Raw genomic sequence first — 18,167 nt, forward strand, 5'->3', positions numbered from 1 at the left:
CTCAGTGCCCAGTCACCAAATAGCCTCTGTTGTACACATTCCTTTGTCTAAATCACTATATGTATGATAGTAACCTGACTTGCAAGAGGAGAAGCTTTACATGCAAGAGTTTGGCCAGTACAACCTCATATGTTGTCTTGGCTACTGTGACATTGTTTATTTCCGTTTGTAAGAGGGGGAAGTAAGAAGTAGTGCTGTATGGTATCTTCACGTCAGCAGAGCTCTCTTGCTCCTGGGATTGCGTTGGTGGCTTTGCTTTTTCAAGTCATGCGTGGATGAAAGTTCCGAGGTTGTGTCTTTGACCCAGGGGTCCTAGAGAGTAAGACATGGAATGTACCCAAGGGACAGTGGACCTCTAACATAGATCATCTGTAACCTGAAATAAACCATGGAAACTGATCTGACTTCAAAGGAACAGGCGAGTTTTACCAAAAAAAAAAAGGTAATTAGCTTGTGATAACAACACTTGCAGTGTTGCAGCTAAAGCTTACATGAGCGCTTTATTTTCATAGGTTTCCATTTTCTTGTAGAGCATACCTAACTTTACAATTTGTACAACCGTGGATATGTATTTAAATTGCAAATTGAAAAAACAGGACAAAGAATGGGTGTCCTGTGCTTTTGTTGTCCTCTAATAAGCTAGTTGTGATTCTCAATGAACCATATATGTTTCAGTGTTTTTACCTCTGATATTCTTGCAGGACGCTGTGCCTTGCTCTTCTGGCTATGAATCTTTTCAGTCTCAGCTCTTTCATGTAATCAGCTCATATTGTTTGTGCAGTAGCCAGCTTTGTCCTTGATCTTAAATAGTTGTTTTCCCTTGCTGCTGTTGGCTCCTTGTCTATTTATAGAGAGATCATACCTCTCTCAGCATCGGGCTTTCTGGATAAACATGTGTTGGAGGGAGTGAGGAGGGGAATCTCTTGCATCATAGCCTCCCTCCTGTTCTCTGGGTTGTCCTAGCAGGTATTCTTTGTTACATGAATTGCAACAGCTCCTTTTCATCAGGAAATAAACTCATAGGCAAAGCAAGGAATTTGCCTGCTTTGTGTCAGCAGTATGGTGGCTTATTGTTTTGTGGCTCCTGTGGCATTTGGACCAGTCAGGGCCAATGTGTGTGTTCTTTCCACCCTCTGCACACGCCCATGTGTGTGGTATTAATATCTGCATGGCAGTAGAGTTACTGCATCTCTGTACCAGTCCTTGTTACTACAGTGTTGAGTGTGGTTTAGGGAACAACCTACTCCTTTAGGTAGGGGTGAGATAGTTCTATAGGTGAGACTCTACTTCATAGCCATATTCTAAGTGCATGAATTCAGGGTAATATGTTCTTGCTTGGTGGTATACTAAATTTGCCATGTTTACATTTAAAACACAAGATCTTACTAATGCACCACACTTTTTTTTAATAGAGAATATTCTTAGCTTCTCTCTTCATGGAATGAAATAAACGTGTATGCGTTTTAAGTATGTTTCAAGTATACATACAGCTTATTAAAAGTATAGAAGAAGTGGTTTGCTGAAGTATTCTGCCTGGTTAAGTACCTTATTGGTCACTGAACAGATACTTCTGGTTAAATAAGAGTGGTGGGATGTGTTCGTAGGGGATTCTCTTTCCTGCCCCAGGTTATAGCTGGCTAATGCTGTGTGGAAAGAGATAAATAATTTTATCTCCTCTCTTGGCAGTTAGTGAATTGAATTTAGGAATGTTCATGTTTTCCAGCACTGAATTACTCATCTTGCTTTGTTAGATTTGTCTGGCATTTCTTCATCTTCAATAATTACAAATTTGTCATTTTGCTGTTTACCACACTTTCCAAATGGTTAAACAAGGATAAACAGTTTCCTTAATAGGGAAGGCTGGATTGTTTTTCTGCATTTAGGAAAATGTACTCATTCTGAAGGAGCCTAAGGATTGCTTGGAATATTGGTTCCTACTGTGTTAGGTGTCAATGGTAGAGTTTAGAAGTAGTAGCAGTCTCACCTGCTTATTTCCCAAATTTCATCTAAAGGAAAATGTTATACATAATCCAGAGTTAGAACACGAAGGCACTAAAGCATTACAGTAAATGCCGGAGCTGATTTATGTGTTTTGTTTGGGGATTTTGCCAAATAGTTTGAACAAGGCGAGCATCTTTACTGAAGCTCCTTTAGGCTCCGGATGTAATGTCAGCCTTTGGGCAGGCTCAGGAAAGCTGTTAACCCATGAAGCCACTGCAGAATCCAGTGTTGCTGAGTGGGAGATTATTATGGTTGTAGTCAGTCTAAAAAGTTGCCAATGAGATAATAAAATCTGTTTTGCTGAGTGCTATATGGATACTGTAGGGTAAGCTGCTGCCCTGAAACACTTGTTCTGTTGAGCAAGTATTTTGCAAATAGAGGTGAGTAGAACAAATGCACCATCGTAACAAGAACTGTCGTCTGTAAAGGACCCAATTTAGTTTCAAAGGTCAAAAGATGATCATAACTAGAATGGGAAACAGTGTAGTCAGAGCAGGACAGAAGCCTCAGTCAGATATTAGTAATTGAGACTGAGACACAAATCTGTTCCAGGTTCTGAGGAACTTGAGAGACTTGCTAAGATTTGCAAGATAGTGCAGGAGGAGTAGTTTACCAAATGTTTTGCTCTGAAGTGTTACTATGGCAACTGTGTAGTTTTGAGACTTGCCTTTGAATACTTTACACTCACCAGTAGTGAGAATATACGTAGATACTGGCATGTTAGATCACTGCACTAGAAAATCAATTAACTTTCCTACATGTAGATTTTTAGGCATACTAGAAAGGCAGGAATCATCCTTGAAAAGTCGGTGGTTCTGTACACCATGTTTTCTAAGGAAGTATAATAAACACACTGAACATCACAGAACGTATTGCAATCTGTACAGTGTAAAATCTAGTAGGATGTATAGCAGATTGTCTTTGAACGGCCCATTAGTGCACTCCTTAGTAAAAAATTGCTGATTAAAATGGTAACTGACAGCTGTTGTTGCAGAATCCAAAATACAGTCTTATGGCTAATTACAACTTCAACATTTATTTAAAAAATGCTGTGGTTCGAGTGCTTTGTTACCTCCATTTGGAAAAGTGAACTTTAATCCGTAACATCTGTCTAAGAAGCGAAGTTTAAATCATGAGCAAATTTTACGTTGGCTAAAACAATTATTGGGCTCAGTGCAAGAGGGTGAAGTATAATATCTCCAAAATACAGATCACAAAAAGGAAGTTTTAGAAGTGTAGGCACTGCAGTGTGATGATAAAGCCTTCTCTTTATAGTGGCCAGTAATGCAACAACATTAAAATGAAAACATTTCCTCTTCTAGAAGATCTTGTGCGTAGAAAAACAAAGTCTCTCTCAGCATACTGTTTAACTTCTTGGGGTGTGGCAAGGAAAGAGAATTCTCAGCTAGAACAAGAATTTGTATGGTTTCCAGTCAAAAGTATTTTCCATAGCAGTGAGTCACACTGTAACTTGAGGCTTTCTTCAGACTCTTTTTGTAGCTAGTTTGCTGTAAAAGTCACAAGTTTCCAGAGACTTAATGCGTGGGACTTGCCAGGGTTTAAAAAAATTACAATCTTGCTGTGTAGCTGTGGCTTTCATTTGCTTCTCTATTAAGAATCTTTTAAAAAAAAAAACAAAAAACAAAAACCAAACCCAGTATTTTATCTGTGTATACAGTCCATTTTTAGACTCAGGCTATTTAATGCATAGTAACACTGCCAAAAGAGCCATAAAAATGCATGGCAATACTCTCCTCCTGCCAAATTCGGAAGCTGTCAAACTAAATTCCACTGACATCCAAACAGAACAGAGATTGAGTCTTTTATCTTTGTGCATCCTCTTGGAGCTGAAATGTACAGCATTCTCAGATGCCTACTTCTCATCAGCCCTGACCGCTGAGCACAAAGAACTTCCCTGTCCAGAGACAGGCCCCCTGGAGAGTCATTACAGTTCCTGGAAAATGGTAACTGGCCAAATTGTGTAAAGGAATGAAATGTTAGCACAACTTAAATGTTGTCCACTCATGCCACAGGAGGGAAAAAATCATCACACGTGCCAGGGAACCGGGAGTGCACACCTTGAGCTATGCCTGACACTGTAATGAACATTTTTAGCAGATAAACTGGAACAAGACAACCAATGAAGTCAGCACAACTCTCATGATTGACTAGTCTCCCACTTAAGAAGACAAAGCCAGCAGACAAGCCATTTTAAGTAAAGCTGCTGAAAAGGCTAGAAAAGAAGCCAAATCAAAACCATGAAGTTGTCCAGAAAAGGACAGTTTCAGCCTCAAGTCTAAAAGTTTTTCCTCTGTGTACATGGGTGGCAAATAGGCAGCTCAGCTGAAAACCTTTTAGTACTTTGTTAGTCTTGGGGCTTTTTCCCTAGTTCCCTTGGTATGAAAGTTTAATATTTATTACAGTAAAGTTTATTCTAACCCTTGACTGTAATACAAGGAAACTGAAAAGGTAACTGTTTTGCATGTGTTTGAGCTTTCTAGTTAAACTGCTGCTTGTTCACCTTTGCGGATCCCGTCTTCCATATGATGTGCAGAAGAGGCTGCTCTCTCCTTTTGTATTTTGCTTCTCTGTTAAAACTCTATGAAATAACTATAGCTAAATATTTAGCCCACGGCTGCTTTCCATATAACAATAAACATTTTGTGTGCCTGCAGGACTACAGTTATAGCAAAATCCCTTTGTATGTGCAACTTGAAATTTGAATAAATATATGGGTTGAGTAAAGACAAATATACGGGTTGAGTAAATACACAGTGACCTAGTCCAGCAGGGGGTGGAGGGGCAGAGTCCGTTTTAGCCCAGCATATATCAGGGCTTCAGACTCGTCTGGCTTGAGCAATGCTCAAATGAGACGTGTCCCCAGAGTACCTGCTTGACCAAGAGGGAACATTGTCCCCAGGCAGGACAGTCAGTGCCATAGGTGGTGTTTGTTCTTTCTCCAGGCTTGGTTGAGGATAACCACTCCTCTGAAAGATCAGAATAAGAAGAGTTTAAAAAGCATGTACTATACCATGTAACTTTGACTGGTCTGTTGGCCTGTGGTAGATTGTACTTAAATTTGAAATATTACTTCCTGTGAGAAGGCTCTTGAAAGCCCAGACATTAACACTGTACAGCTACCTAGGTCAGAAACTGGTTTGCTTTTGGAGACCACCCTTCCCCCATATACACACTAAATTGAAATTCTGTTCTTGAGAGGCATGGTGCTTTCTTTTACTGATTGAACTCGCATGAGAAAGCAGCACTTGGCCCTCAGCTTTATTTGAGCAGCACTCAGTTCCTTTGAAACTGGGATTGTTTCCAGAACATTCAGAAATGGCTTTCATAGCAGCACAGTGCTTCAGTTTGGATAATGGATGCTGGCCTTTTCTCACTTCTGAGGACCTGAATATGGTCTTCCCTTTACATAATAGGAAATTTGTGGTGCCTTGTCCTAGCATCTAAAGGACACTCTGTGCCTGCTACAAACCAGTGTGCAACTTGGCACAAGGATTTGAGGAGTAGAGGTGGGGATACTAAGTTCTTCATGGATCTGTTGTGTGCTTAGTGATGTAGGAGAAGCTTAGACAGAAGCTAACAAATAGCTGTAGGGTTGTTTTTTTTTTATGTGGCCACATGACTTTGGGCACTGTGATCTTAAACAATCATGTTTAGCCTTCTGTAGTTCTATATATGTGCCCTGACAGTATGGTTAAATGTTTTCTACTCAGCGACTGCATCCAGAATACATGGATTTTAACTTTGAGTTCAATCACTTTATTGGAGAGCTACAACCCATTTTTAGAAGACTGGTAAGAGTGAGGCAGGTGACAGATCTTCCTACCTTCGTGTAATCATTTTCCATTGAGTTTTGAACTGCCTCAATGACTGCGATCACCTCTTTTGCATCCAAGGAGCTATTGGACCACAACAATTTGAATTTGCAGCTGACTGTGTCAGAATACCCTGGCAGTTCTGCTAAATGACTCAGAGCAGGGAATGCAGGTGTGGGCTGACTTACCCATGGGTGTGGGATGGTGGCCTGGTCACTCAAGCTTACTGGGGTAGAGTTACTCCATCAAAATGTTTTGAACAAATTTAAATTAGCAGAGTGGCTTGATACTTTCTGTTAGGTGGCTGTGCCTAGCAGCCAGAGCTCTGAAACTGCATATGGTTTTGTTGAACCACAGGCAATGTATTGCAAGGCTCATAGCTTAACAGGAGCTTGCGTTACTCTAGCAAAGAAATCCTGATTATAACCTGATAGATTAGGTTCACAAATAAAGTTCATCTTGTATATACAAGTCCAAAACCAAAGATCTTATGGGAAGCTGATGAGCTCTATCAGCCTCTTGAAAACTGAGTTACCTATCAGCTTGGCTCATTTTCCTCCCAAGTAATATTCACTTTTGTTCCAAGGTTGAGTGCTGCTATTAAACTACTTGACAGAGAATTGTTGAAGTCTTGAATTTCTACTAAGTAGAAGACAGATATTTAAGTAGCAGATTGGGGATTGTTCTTTAAGCCTTAATGCAAATAAGTTGATAAATTACATACTTGCATGTTATAGATGGCTAGTCTAGAAGTAACCTTCCCAGTTTATAAATACCTCCGAAGTTTTTAGTTAATTCCTTTTTTCTCATTTGTCTTTTTCAGGTATTCGTTATAGTTTGGATGTTAGTGTGGATGAAGTGAAAGCCTTAGCATCTCTAATGACATACAAATGTGCTGTGGTTGGTAAGTGATAATTTTTCAAGCAAGGATTCAATGTTTAATTTCAATCTACAGAAAAACATCTAAAAGATTAAATTAAGTTTTAGACATTAATCTCTGACTAAAATCTTAGCAAGATGGGAAGAAATATATAGTGACCAAAATAATAATAAGTATTCCCCTCTGTTGTTACCATAGATACTTGAATAAAGTTATATTTTCATTTGAAAAGTCCAAATTCTGCTCGTTACTGCCTCCTGTAAAAGTACTGGTCTTTAACTCAAATCAGACTATAACAAACCTGGATTAGGAGGGGACTAATTTTAGGGGAAACAAATGGAGGCTGTGACGGATTCAGGCAGAGGAGCTGTGGAGAGAGAAGGATAAATTCCTTTATGTGGGTCCTAAAGACATGTAACTCATATACAGCTGCTAAATTGTAGGGGAGTTTAGAGAGAATCTGCATATTATGTGTAAGAAAACAAAATACTTCTTAATGTATATAGAAACACTTTACTTAAGACTTCTAAAGTAAAATTTTTGAGCTAAACCAGTAAAATATAAACTGTAAAACTTATTGTTTCTACAAATGCCAAGTTCAAGAGCTTGAAGCATAGAAGATTTAAATCATGATCTTCTGAGTTTCAAAGACCATTTTCAAGCTGCTCTTGAAGATTTCCCATTTCTATAGGAGTAGCTAGATGAGATTATAGCTTATGCTTGTGAAGCCCTAAATGTGGCAAAACCAAATTCACTGCTAAAATCAAAGATATAATTCCTCACACATATTACTGATGCGTTCTGCCTTTATTGTTGAAAAAGTAAAATGGTTTTCCTTTGCATTCTTGTAGATGTGCCATTTGGTGGGGCAAAGGCTGGTGTCAAGATCAATCCCAAGAACTACACAGTAAGCTTAATCATAGATGAAAATTCGCTTACCTGAAGTACTGAAGCCAGCCAGTTAAAAAAGCTCTTCTAAGGCCATTATTGACCACTTAAAACTTCCTGCCACTTCTGCCTCTGTAAAGGCAGAATTTAGCTTTTGCATGCAATAGATAGGAAAAGAATTTTTGAAAGCTGTGTCTTTTGGAGGTGCAATACTTCAATTATTTATTACTTTTATTCTTAAAGTCAGAAGACTACAAATTATTTGGAGCCTGAATTTTTTTAAAGTTGAAACTGTTTAATAAAGGCTTAAATTAAATTACTTTTAGAAAAGAAATTAACCTTTTTGTTTATTTTGACAACTAGTTTTATAGTCCATTAACCTTTGTATGCAATGTTCCAGTGTGAATAATAACTAACTTGGCTTATAAAAAGTTTACTACAGGCTTGCCTTCTTGCCCTAATTAAAATACCTTGTACAGAAAGGTATACTAGAATACATAGCATGTATTCTAAGCTTAAATATCTTATATGGATTTGTGTGAAGTCGTTCTACTGTGCTTATTACACAGTAGAACAACTATTGACTATTGCTGCTGCTGGTGATAAATCGCTTATGTAGGATATCAGATTTGTTTGCTGTAAATCTCTGCCACAAGTACAGGTGGTTCTTCCTGTGCCACACTTGTAACTTCTTGTGAAACAGAATGTACAGAAAGAACACTGAATATTTTCTTGTGCTGCCTGAGTACCAGGGGTCTGTTAGGGTGCGGCATATAAATTATATAAATAAATGAGTCATCCTTTCTTTTAAAAGAAAAGGGCGTCTCTTTGTCTTTGGGCGTAAGTTTTAGCAAATACTCATAAGCACTAATGATGTCTTGTGATATTTATTGCATTTTTTTTCTATAGGACAATGAATTAGAAAAGATCACTAGAAGGTTTACCATGGAGCTGGCAAAAAAGGGCTTTATTGGTATGTTGTGCTATTTTACTATTAAAATTCAGGAATGTGATTTAATGTGCATTGGCAGCATCCACTAGATAGTATCCTTAAATAACCGTATTTTTGAGAGCTGTAAATAATTTGGGCAAGAACTTTCAGCAGAGAGGCACAAAGAATCGAGTTGTTGCATCTTAGTGCATTTTAAAAGGAACTGTGTCTTAACTTTTTTATGCTATGAAAAGCCACAAAAGCTGAGCTCACAGGATCCAGAGTGAATCACATTTCTCTTGGAGGTAGATTAAAAAACTGTGACTAAGTTTGGTGCAATTTTTAACCTCAGTACCAAGTTCTTCACTGTTAATGTTTCCTGTAGTCTCAGTTGATGCTCTTGGCAGATATCTGAGGAAACAGAGGAAGGAAACAGAGGATCCACCCCATGGCTTCAGCCATGGCAAGCACAGGCTGCACGAGCAGCGTAGGCAAGCAGCACAGGTGCCTGTTGAAACAGAACTGCAGCCTCTGTAACATTAGTAGGTGTTCCAGTCAGACTCTCAGCCCGGGGTTGTTCTGATCACTTGTTGCCTGGAGTTGCTTTCTGGGAGTCTCCTCTGCAGAAAGCTGAATGTTATTAGCTCATCTTGTAATTAAGTGGAGGGTATTTACTTGAAGAAGGTTTTTATTCAACTGAATAATAAGCCCTGTAGCTAGTTAAAGGCCTGGCACATACTCCTGATATCTAACAGCCCCTGGGAATATATATCCATTTATCTGCAATTTCTTGCTCTTCAGCCAGAGTGTTTGTCATCTGCTCTTTCAGCCAGAGTGTTTCTCATCTAAATTAAGCTTCTGTGTAAACACAGTTATTGATGTTACATGTGACTAGAGGAATACTGTTCACTATGCCAGCTATAGTGATTGTTAGTTCAGTGACAATTTAAACAGCTTGATTAAATTTGTCTTTCTTTTTGGCTCTATAGTTGGTGCTATGCAGCTTTCATAAACCTTTTAAAAATACTTAGGGGGGGGGGGGGAAAAACCAACTAGTAGAGGCAGAGTTGCATTTAAAATCTTGCTGAGCAAGTCCTTCTGATCCTAAATAGATTGGGCAAATGCTATTTTTAGTTATCTAGAAAAAACACAGAGAATTTACTTTTATTACAACAGATGTGTGAAAGTTCTTTCAAAGGTTTATTTTGTCAAGAAAGATTAAATGTCTTTCTTGAAGTGAAGGGTAAGAACAAATGCATGTGCTACAGTGCAATGCCTAGGAACAGCCTATCGTCAATTTTTAAACTCACCCAGGAATAAAAAGGAAATTCTAATGCAAAAAGAAAAAAAAAAAGCCACTCATGAAGGTATATGTAAATCATACCTAAATGGTGCGATTCCTGCTACAGCAATGATCATTAAAAAAAAGCTTTTGATACATTGACTTTTTATTGACAAACTGACCTTCATTTTACTGAATGGATTGTGTGAAAGGTTGGAGGTTTTGACAGTATCGTACAAATGCATGATATGGCATCTAAAACAGAATTGAATCCAGAAGAATCTGTTGATTGCATAATAAACTGAGGATTAAACAGGAAACAGGAAAACAGTTCTTCTCTGTCAAGCCCTGCACAGTTCCCAAGGGAATAATGGTTGAAGATAACTATTAATGTTCAATCCTTAAAAGCTGTTTTCACTGTTGTCATCAGGACCTGGTGTTGATGTGCCTGCTCCTGATATGAGCACAGGGGAGAGGGAGATGTCCTGGATTGCTGACACCTATGCCAGTACCATAGGACACTATGTAAGTTTTGGGCAGAGACTTTGAAGTAGAAAAGCTTTCTTGGTTTTGACTGTACCAAAAACATGACTGTTGACCAAACACTTTTGTTGTATACTTTTGACAGGCTGGAAAAAAGAAAAATGTATTGTTGACAACTTATATCTTAAGGCTTTACTGTCCCTGCTACCCAAGCTTTCTAGCTTCTGTTTCAGACATTGTTTCTGCTACTCCAGCATGTCATACTTTGCTAAGGAGTCTTGCTGTACCTTTGTATTAGTGTGTTGATATGCCGAGCACATTTGCCTATTCAGCTCCTTTTGAATTGAAAAGACATTTCCTTTCAGTTTCTGCAGTCCCTTCCAACAGCTCCTGAGAAACAGAGCAGGGTGTACGCCCCTGTAATGAAGCATCAGAGCCACCCAACACGCATTTGTCTCTGGCGTGTCTGTTCAAGATGTGCCTGGCTTTCTTGATAAAGTCTCTTGACAGAATGCTTGTCTTGTGCTTGTCTGATGCCTTCAATAGGAGGATGGGAGCACACAGGTTATTCTAGATCTGACATACAGTCTGAAGTATCTTATGGGGGTAAAAAAAAAGAATGCTCGAGGAATTGGCTGTGGCATGGTGATTAGTCAAGTTTAATCACTTTTACACAGAGCTGTCTGTTAGATGGCGGTAAGAGTGTAAAACATTACTTGCTTTTTGTTATTCACATATGTAAATGTCAATATTTTATCTAAAACTTCAAACCTGATAAAAAGCCAAACTTATGACTCCCAAAAGACTTCAACACGCAGAGTGGCAACTTGCTTCCCAGTCACAACGGTTTACTTGATTCTGCTGGGTTGCTAGTTTGTACATGGAAGAGAGAACAGTAGCTGTAGTGGAACTCAGGAGCTATTGTGGAGAATGACCAGGTGTAGAGAAGGAAGGTGAGAACTCTGATATGGCTGCAAAAAGTGGAATAATGTATCAAAAACTGTTTGTAGAGGAAGATGCTTCAGATAACTATCTGGTTGAGACACCAAGAACAAAAATAAAGATGATTAAGGAACTACTAGATATATAAAAGTGACCATGGGGGAAGGAGGGAAGGGAACGGAACTAGGAGGAGAAAATGACCATTGAGCAAAACTGAAACTCACCGTAGTTTGGAAAACAGATGGAAGCTGTGCAGGGGACAACATGCAACTGAGTGGAAAGATAACTCTTGGGTCAGATCTACAGACCTGATGAGTCAGTGTGGTTGCACACAGATGTGTTCAGGGAGCTTGAAGTGGAAAGGAAAGCTAAGCAGCAGATACGAACAGATGGGGCAAGTCTGCTCAAAACCTGACATGCAGAGCCAGGAAACTGGACAAACAAGGAGAATATTATTGCGGTGTGGAAAGGAGTTAAGAAACAAGCAAAAGTTCAGTGTCTGAACTTTGCCAGCTAGGTTCACAGATTATTATTACTAACATAGGAACCTTTAATGCTGGCTGTAAGCCATTTTACAAGCTTCTTGAAAGCTGTAGACTTTGTTTTTCCCAAGATGTGTTAAACATCTTTTGATTGACTTAAAACCAGAGATTTTAACATTTTGATGTCAACTGTGGTGACTTCAAGAAGACCGAGACCTGCCCTTACCTCATGCTCTGTTTTCTTGCCAAACCACGCAAGTCTTTAATAACTACTGTGTTAACTGTTCCAGAAAATCCATCTTAAGTTTCTGGATCACTGAATTATCTATGGCTGAAGCTTTTTATTAAATTCATCCTTTTCATTCTTCTGTACTTCCTCACACATCCAACTGACTTCTGGGACATGTGAAGGGACTTCAATAAATACATTCTCATGTATGATGGGAGGGTGTATTTCTTTATTAGTAAAACATATTTCCTTTGTGAATGCATGAAGACTAAAATGTGGTTTCAATCTCAAACACAGTGAAAACCTAAAAATACATCAGAATTCAGGGCCAAGTTGTTCCTGGCCAAACAGCACACTTCTTGTGCATAGTCGATGTGCCAGCAGAGGGAGCACACGGCTGAATGAGAGCAACGCAGCTACATTTTCGGAAACTGACTTAGGAATTTTGTGGCAAGCCCAGCATCACTTTTATTGTTTTTAAAGAGGGATTGTCTTTGGCTTTACGTTGTTAACTCACTATAATTTTCAAATAATAAATCGGTTTTGTTTCCATTATGGCTCTAGTCATCTCCTGCCATTCTGCCTCTGCTCACTTTTGGCTGCTCCTTTCCTTCCTCTCATCAAGCATCCTGCACTCACATCACAGGCATGCAAATGCATTTATTTGGCACAAGTGATGGAGGGAGCGGAGCCTCCCAGTGAATGTGTGGTTGATGGAACAGAAACCCATCCGGCTGCTGGCAGACTCTTTTCAGTGGATCCCCTTTCAGCCCTACTCTTTCACTTGTGTTGGATGCCAAGCCACTGTGTGACTGTGCTCCCAGGGTGTGGGAACCAGGGGTGGCAGAAGAGGGACGCCCAAACAGCATCTCATTTGGAAGATGTTTTTTCAAGTTATTAATTTCAATTTGAAAAATTAACTCTGGTTTTAAATAGTCTATTTTAGCCAGCTGTCAACGGATGGAAAATTTAATTTTATTACCACTAAACTAATGATAGAGGCTACATTGTATATATTGCTTTTCTGAATAAAAGTAGTAAATACTTGCCTAACTTTTCCCATATGACCTTCGTACTGTAGACTTTCCTCTGAGAACAAACATCACTGTATTCTGACAACAGGAAGGTATTTAGGCCTGTATTGTTGTTTCTAAATAACCGAATTTGGTATAAAAGAACATTGAACACTGTTTAAAGATAATTAAACAGCTTTAGCTGTGAACAGTCCAAGGATATGTCTGGTCCCTTTAAAAGATAAAAATGTCAAGAATAATGATGGAAATTATGGCTGTAATAGGAGCTAATTTTGAGAAACACACCTCTCAAAGCTTTTTCATTCATCAAAGGCCTGGTCTTTGCTAACAGTGCAACAGAGATGTCACCGTGTTTAATTAGCCACAGACTGAAGTTCACATATACACTTAAATGCAACAAAAAATTTACAGAGCTTGTCTAATAATGTATTGCAAAACTTTTCCATCATCTACTGGAGTAGTTCTGAGAAGCTGTTCACACAAGCTCAGGAGAGAAATCATCTTTACAAACTGAATGTATATAAAATGTATAATGTTCTGATTTTCATGATTCCTTGTTTCCCTTATCTCTAAAGTATACAAAACTTCTTACTAACAGCTGTTCTTTGATTAATTCCGTAGCTCACGTGTCCTTTACTATTTTACAGGATATTAATGCGCATGCATGTGTAACTGGTAAACCCATCAGCCAGGGTGGGATCCACGGGCGTGTATCTGCAACTGGTCGTGGTCTCTTCCATGGAATTGAAAATTTCATCAATGAAGCATCGTATATGAGTATATTAGGAATGACTCCTGGATTTGGGGATAAAACATTTGCCGTTCAGGTAACTTTTTTCTTTCAACTGCAGGGAAAAAGCAGTAAACTTCCAGTAGAGCTACTTTTAGAAAGGGTTGTAGCAATAAATCCTGTTAGGGTTTTACGACTTCCAAGTTAACCTTTACTCTCAAACTTTAGAAACACTTTTCAAGCAACATAGCTGCCCTTTATTTTGGACTCTTAAAAACTGAACTTTTGATTGCACTCCACAGGCAGAAAGCCAAATCTCCAGCCTTTATAAACACAGGTTGCAAAGAGCAAAGTGAAGTACTAATACAGGAGTTCTTAAAGGCATTGCACACTTTTCAGTGAGCCATGACACTGTGTCTGCTTACACAAAATTTGTTGCACTGTTTTGTAATAAATAATTTAGGGAGAGAGGGAATTGGCAGTTGTGTTCTTGTTCCACTGTGGAATGAGCAATTTGAAAAGTAGAAATCAATAACTTACCCTAAATTGTGGAGTTGAATGTATGTTTTCCATGTTTGTAAGACTTCAGGATTGGTGTAGTTGAATTTTGAAGGGGCTTGGTATTTGGTAATATAGGTTACCATTCTTAACAGTTCAAAGAAATCACTTGTTCTGTTCAGCTTTGAACAGTATGTTAAATGGAGAATTTGAGGGATCATTTTGTTGTTGTTAGTACCACTGCACTGGTGGTTAGAAATAGCAGAGTAATTGTAACCTCCAAGTTGTCCTCTAGTTAAGAAGTGGGCTGAAAACAACACCTCTGCCCTGCGGGGGCCTAGCAGCACACGCCTCCTCCTGCACTTTGGCAGTTTCATGCCTGACAGAGGGTTCACCAGCAGGCACTGCAGTACAAGTTAGACTGGAAACACAGCCAAAAGAGTAGCTGAAGATTCATCTAGGAAAACGAAGATACAGCATTGCAAAGAAACCTAGTGCATCATGAACTGTTGTACTGAAGTTTACTTCTAATATATAAACAAAAATTCTAAATATAATCGGAGATCTGTTATACAGGAATTTAAAATTCAACTTTTTTCTAGTATAGAATCTTACTGCAAACTTCTGACAAGGATCGTTTGACCTTTTGGTCTGCCGTGTGTTCCTTAACTTCCAGAATGTTGAATAATGGGCTGGAATTAGGTATTCTAGACCTATAAGTGTGTAAAACATGCTAATGAAATGCAAGATTATTTAAATTTCTACAGGACCACTTAAGAAATGTATTAGAAATTAAATAGCTTCCTACTAGTTTGTGTGCTTTAATGTGAATAATTAATTATATTCTTGGTTAATGCTTTGCACTCTGGGTTGGTTTTACACTTGTAAGCCCTCCTTATCCAAAGCAATTTAGAATATTTCCTGGCTTGCAAATATTAGTGAAACCTTGAAATGGTCACACAGAAATCCATTAATCCCTCTAAGACAGTGCAAGTTATAAAAGAGATACACACAATGTTCCTGTGTTGGTAATAATGCTAAGACACGCCAATAGATGAAAAACTATTTAAAGCTATTCAAAGCTCTATAAGCCTTAGCAGTAATCATCATTTCAGTTGAAGGGTTAACTACTTTTCCCTTTCTCTTTCCACCTTCAGGGATTTGGTAATGTGGGCTTGCATTCTATGAGGTACTTGCATCGTTTCGGAGCAAAGTGTGTTGCTGTTGGAGAGTTTAATGGTTCTATCTGGAATCCTGATGGGATCGACCCAAAGGAACTAGAAGATTACAAGCTGGTATGAAACTTAGATGAGCAGAAATAGTTTCATTTTTGTCAGCTTTGCAAGCACGTATGATGACCGTAGACTGGTGTTAACTTGTGATATTTAAATCATACAGCAATTAGTACTTAGAAAATGGCTTAAGAATGTTGGATCTTCTGGCTTTTTCCTTATCCCAAATATGAATGCAGGTGGTACTACTTTTACCATTTGACCTGACTCTCAGAAAACTGGCAAGGCTTCACATGTGTGCAGGCAAATTACTTTGGTTTCAGAATCAGAATTCATGATTATTTTTTCTTTCTTACAACTAAACTGGGGAAGATGTCTCAAGGAACCAGGGCAAGGAAGTTCCTGAAAGGATTCTTGACTGAAAATGACAATCGTGTGGACATCCAAGACTTTAAAGTGCACTTTTGTTACTTCTTACCTATTGGATGTTTCTGAAAAAAATGAAACCGTCTGGCAGTGTAACTTGAATACGTAGTTTATGATGAAAATGGATATGGTCTTTTTATTTCAGTTTCTGAGTGAAACAGTCTTGAGGGGACAGTTTCTAAGGGGCTTATTTGATATGTTGGTAGGTCTTCTTTTACATAGGGAGTATTTGAATGTCTTTATCATCTCCTTTCTCAAAAGGATTGAAATATTTTGTCACTAAACAAAGCCTGTCATTGTGGTACTGAATTTTCAAATGGTACTTCTAAATCTCATGTGATGGAACTTATCCTGTGTGTAGCAGACTGGTGGGTCATTTCAATTGTTTGAAAACTATGCCATGTATTTTAAGACTTGAGAGGGACCAATTTTTTTAAGTACTCCAGAGCCCAGGTGGTTGTCAATATCTTTGGCCAGAGAGCAGTTATGTCTCAGATCATAGGAACTTTAACTGTTATCCAAGCTTTGTAGCTTGCTTTTTATGCCTAATCTAAGTAAAGAGAGGAATTACATTATGTGCTGTCTTTCTAGTACTGTTGCTTCTCCCTTTTTGTTTTTTTTTTTTAATTAGAAGAAGGAAAGGAAGTAATGAGTATCCATACACTAAAAACACACCGGTTTGTTTCCTTCAAACAGCAACATGGGACAATCATGGGCTTCCCTAAAGCACAGAAACTTGACGGCAGCATTCTGGAAATAGACTGCGACATTCTCATCCCTGCTGCCAGCGAGAAGCAGTTGACTAAGGCCAATGCTCACAAAGTTAAAGCAAAAGTAAGCTGGAGAGTTCAAATGCAAATGAAAAATAGGGAAGGCCTGTTTAAATACTAACATTCAATAATTAGCACAGATAGAAAGAAACATACATCCGAGTTACTCTGCTGTGATTCCTTTCAGATTATTGCTGAAGGTGCCAATGGACCTACGACTCCTGAAGCTGACAAGATCTTCTTGGAGCGGAATATCATGGTTATCCCTGTAAGGTTCTATTATGACCTTTGATTTTCATTGCAAGGGTAATATTTCTGTGAATTGTAGCATGATGTTATTTATTGACAGCCATTTATTCTCTTACAGTGGTCTTTAACAAATGATGTTTAGGAAATGGGTATCAATGTTGCTAAAGATGGGTAATTATTACTTAAAGATCTCACTGCAACTGTAAATGACCAGAGACAACTATTACATGAAGGCTATGGATTCGGAAGAGAGAACTATTGACAATTAGTTCTTAAATCTGCAGTTTTGCGTTTTGGAGTATTAACTGACATTTGCCCAACTAAATAGTCCACTAAGCAAAGGAAGGCGGCAGAGTAAATACCTTGGCCAATTTGTAAACATTGTGTCCCTGGGTGGTGCTTTGGCAGATCTTTGTATCATATATTGCAGAGAGTAAATGTTGCCTATGGTGATCATTTGAAAGAATAAGACCTATCCAGGTATAACGATAACCTGCTACCAGCGAGTGTCCTGATCAAGTGATATTGCTAGAAAGAGTGGCTGATCTTCAGCTTTTACTCACTGAGATGGCCTAAGAATATACTAATTGATTAAAAACTTGTGCTAAAATAAAAGAAAGTAGTCAATCAGGAACACCTGAACTTCATGTGTTCTAAAGTCAAGCCCTTTTAAATCAGTAGAAGTAATCTCTGGACTGCGGAAGAGATTGAGTGTTGTCATGTAAGTATAACAACTGGATTGTCTGCTGTACTGCAGCTTAAACTAATACTTTGTATATACTACCTATGCTTTCTTAATACAATAGAGTTGTCATTCTCAAATGGGCACAATTCAAGACATTTACTATTTCTGTGCAGGATCTTTACCTGAATGCTGGTGGTGTAACAGTATCCTATTTTGAGTGGCTGAAAAACTTGAACCACGTCAGCTATGGCCGCTTGACTTTTAAGTATGAAAGGGATTCAAACTACCACTTGCTCAGTAAGTGCTTTTGCTCACTGTTTAATTAATAGATTGGACTAGCATATACCAAATGTGGGAGAAATGAATATAGAACTATTTTAAATTCACCTAAGTTCCCACAAGTCTATAATTGCTGCATACTGGAGAGTAGGAAATATTTGATAGGTTAACTGATGTTCAACTCTAATGACTTAAGTTAAATACATACTTTTTCAGTTAGCTTTTAATACATAAAGAGGTACTTTCCTCAGTTTTGTGTAAATACCAAACTCAAACCACTTATCTGAAATATTTATTACTTCTTAATAAACAT

The 18,167-nt window shown here is 38.4% G+C and overlaps 1 protein-coding gene across 1 annotated transcript in view; it reads left to right on the top strand.

Annotated features, from left to right (window-relative positions):
• The window catches only part of GLUD1 (glutamate dehydrogenase 1), a 29,757-nt gene that overhangs the window by 5,761 nt on the left and 5,829 nt on the right, over window positions 1-18,167 (top strand). Inside the window, exons 2-10 of the mRNA XM_080347362.1 lie at window positions 6,658-6,738; window positions 7,566-7,621; window positions 8,512-8,575; window positions 10,246-10,340; window positions 13,633-13,812; window positions 15,371-15,508; window positions 16,568-16,705; window positions 16,829-16,909; window positions 17,749-17,872. Of these exons, the coding sequence (XP_080203488.1) occupies window positions 6,658-6,738; window positions 7,566-7,621; window positions 8,512-8,575; window positions 10,246-10,340; window positions 13,633-13,812; window positions 15,371-15,508; window positions 16,568-16,705; window positions 16,829-16,909; window positions 17,749-17,872 (957 nt within the window). The remainder of the gene's footprint in view (window positions 1-6,657; window positions 6,739-7,565; window positions 7,622-8,511; window positions 8,576-10,245; window positions 10,341-13,632; window positions 13,813-15,370; window positions 15,509-16,567; window positions 16,706-16,828; window positions 16,910-17,748; window positions 17,873-18,167) is intronic.

The sequence above is a fragment of the Nesoenas mayeri genome, assembly GCF_963082525.1.
Source record: "Nesoenas mayeri genome assembly, chromosome: 7".
In the NCBI taxonomy this organism is placed as follows: Eukaryota; Metazoa; Chordata; class Aves; order Columbiformes; family Columbidae; genus Nesoenas; species Nesoenas mayeri.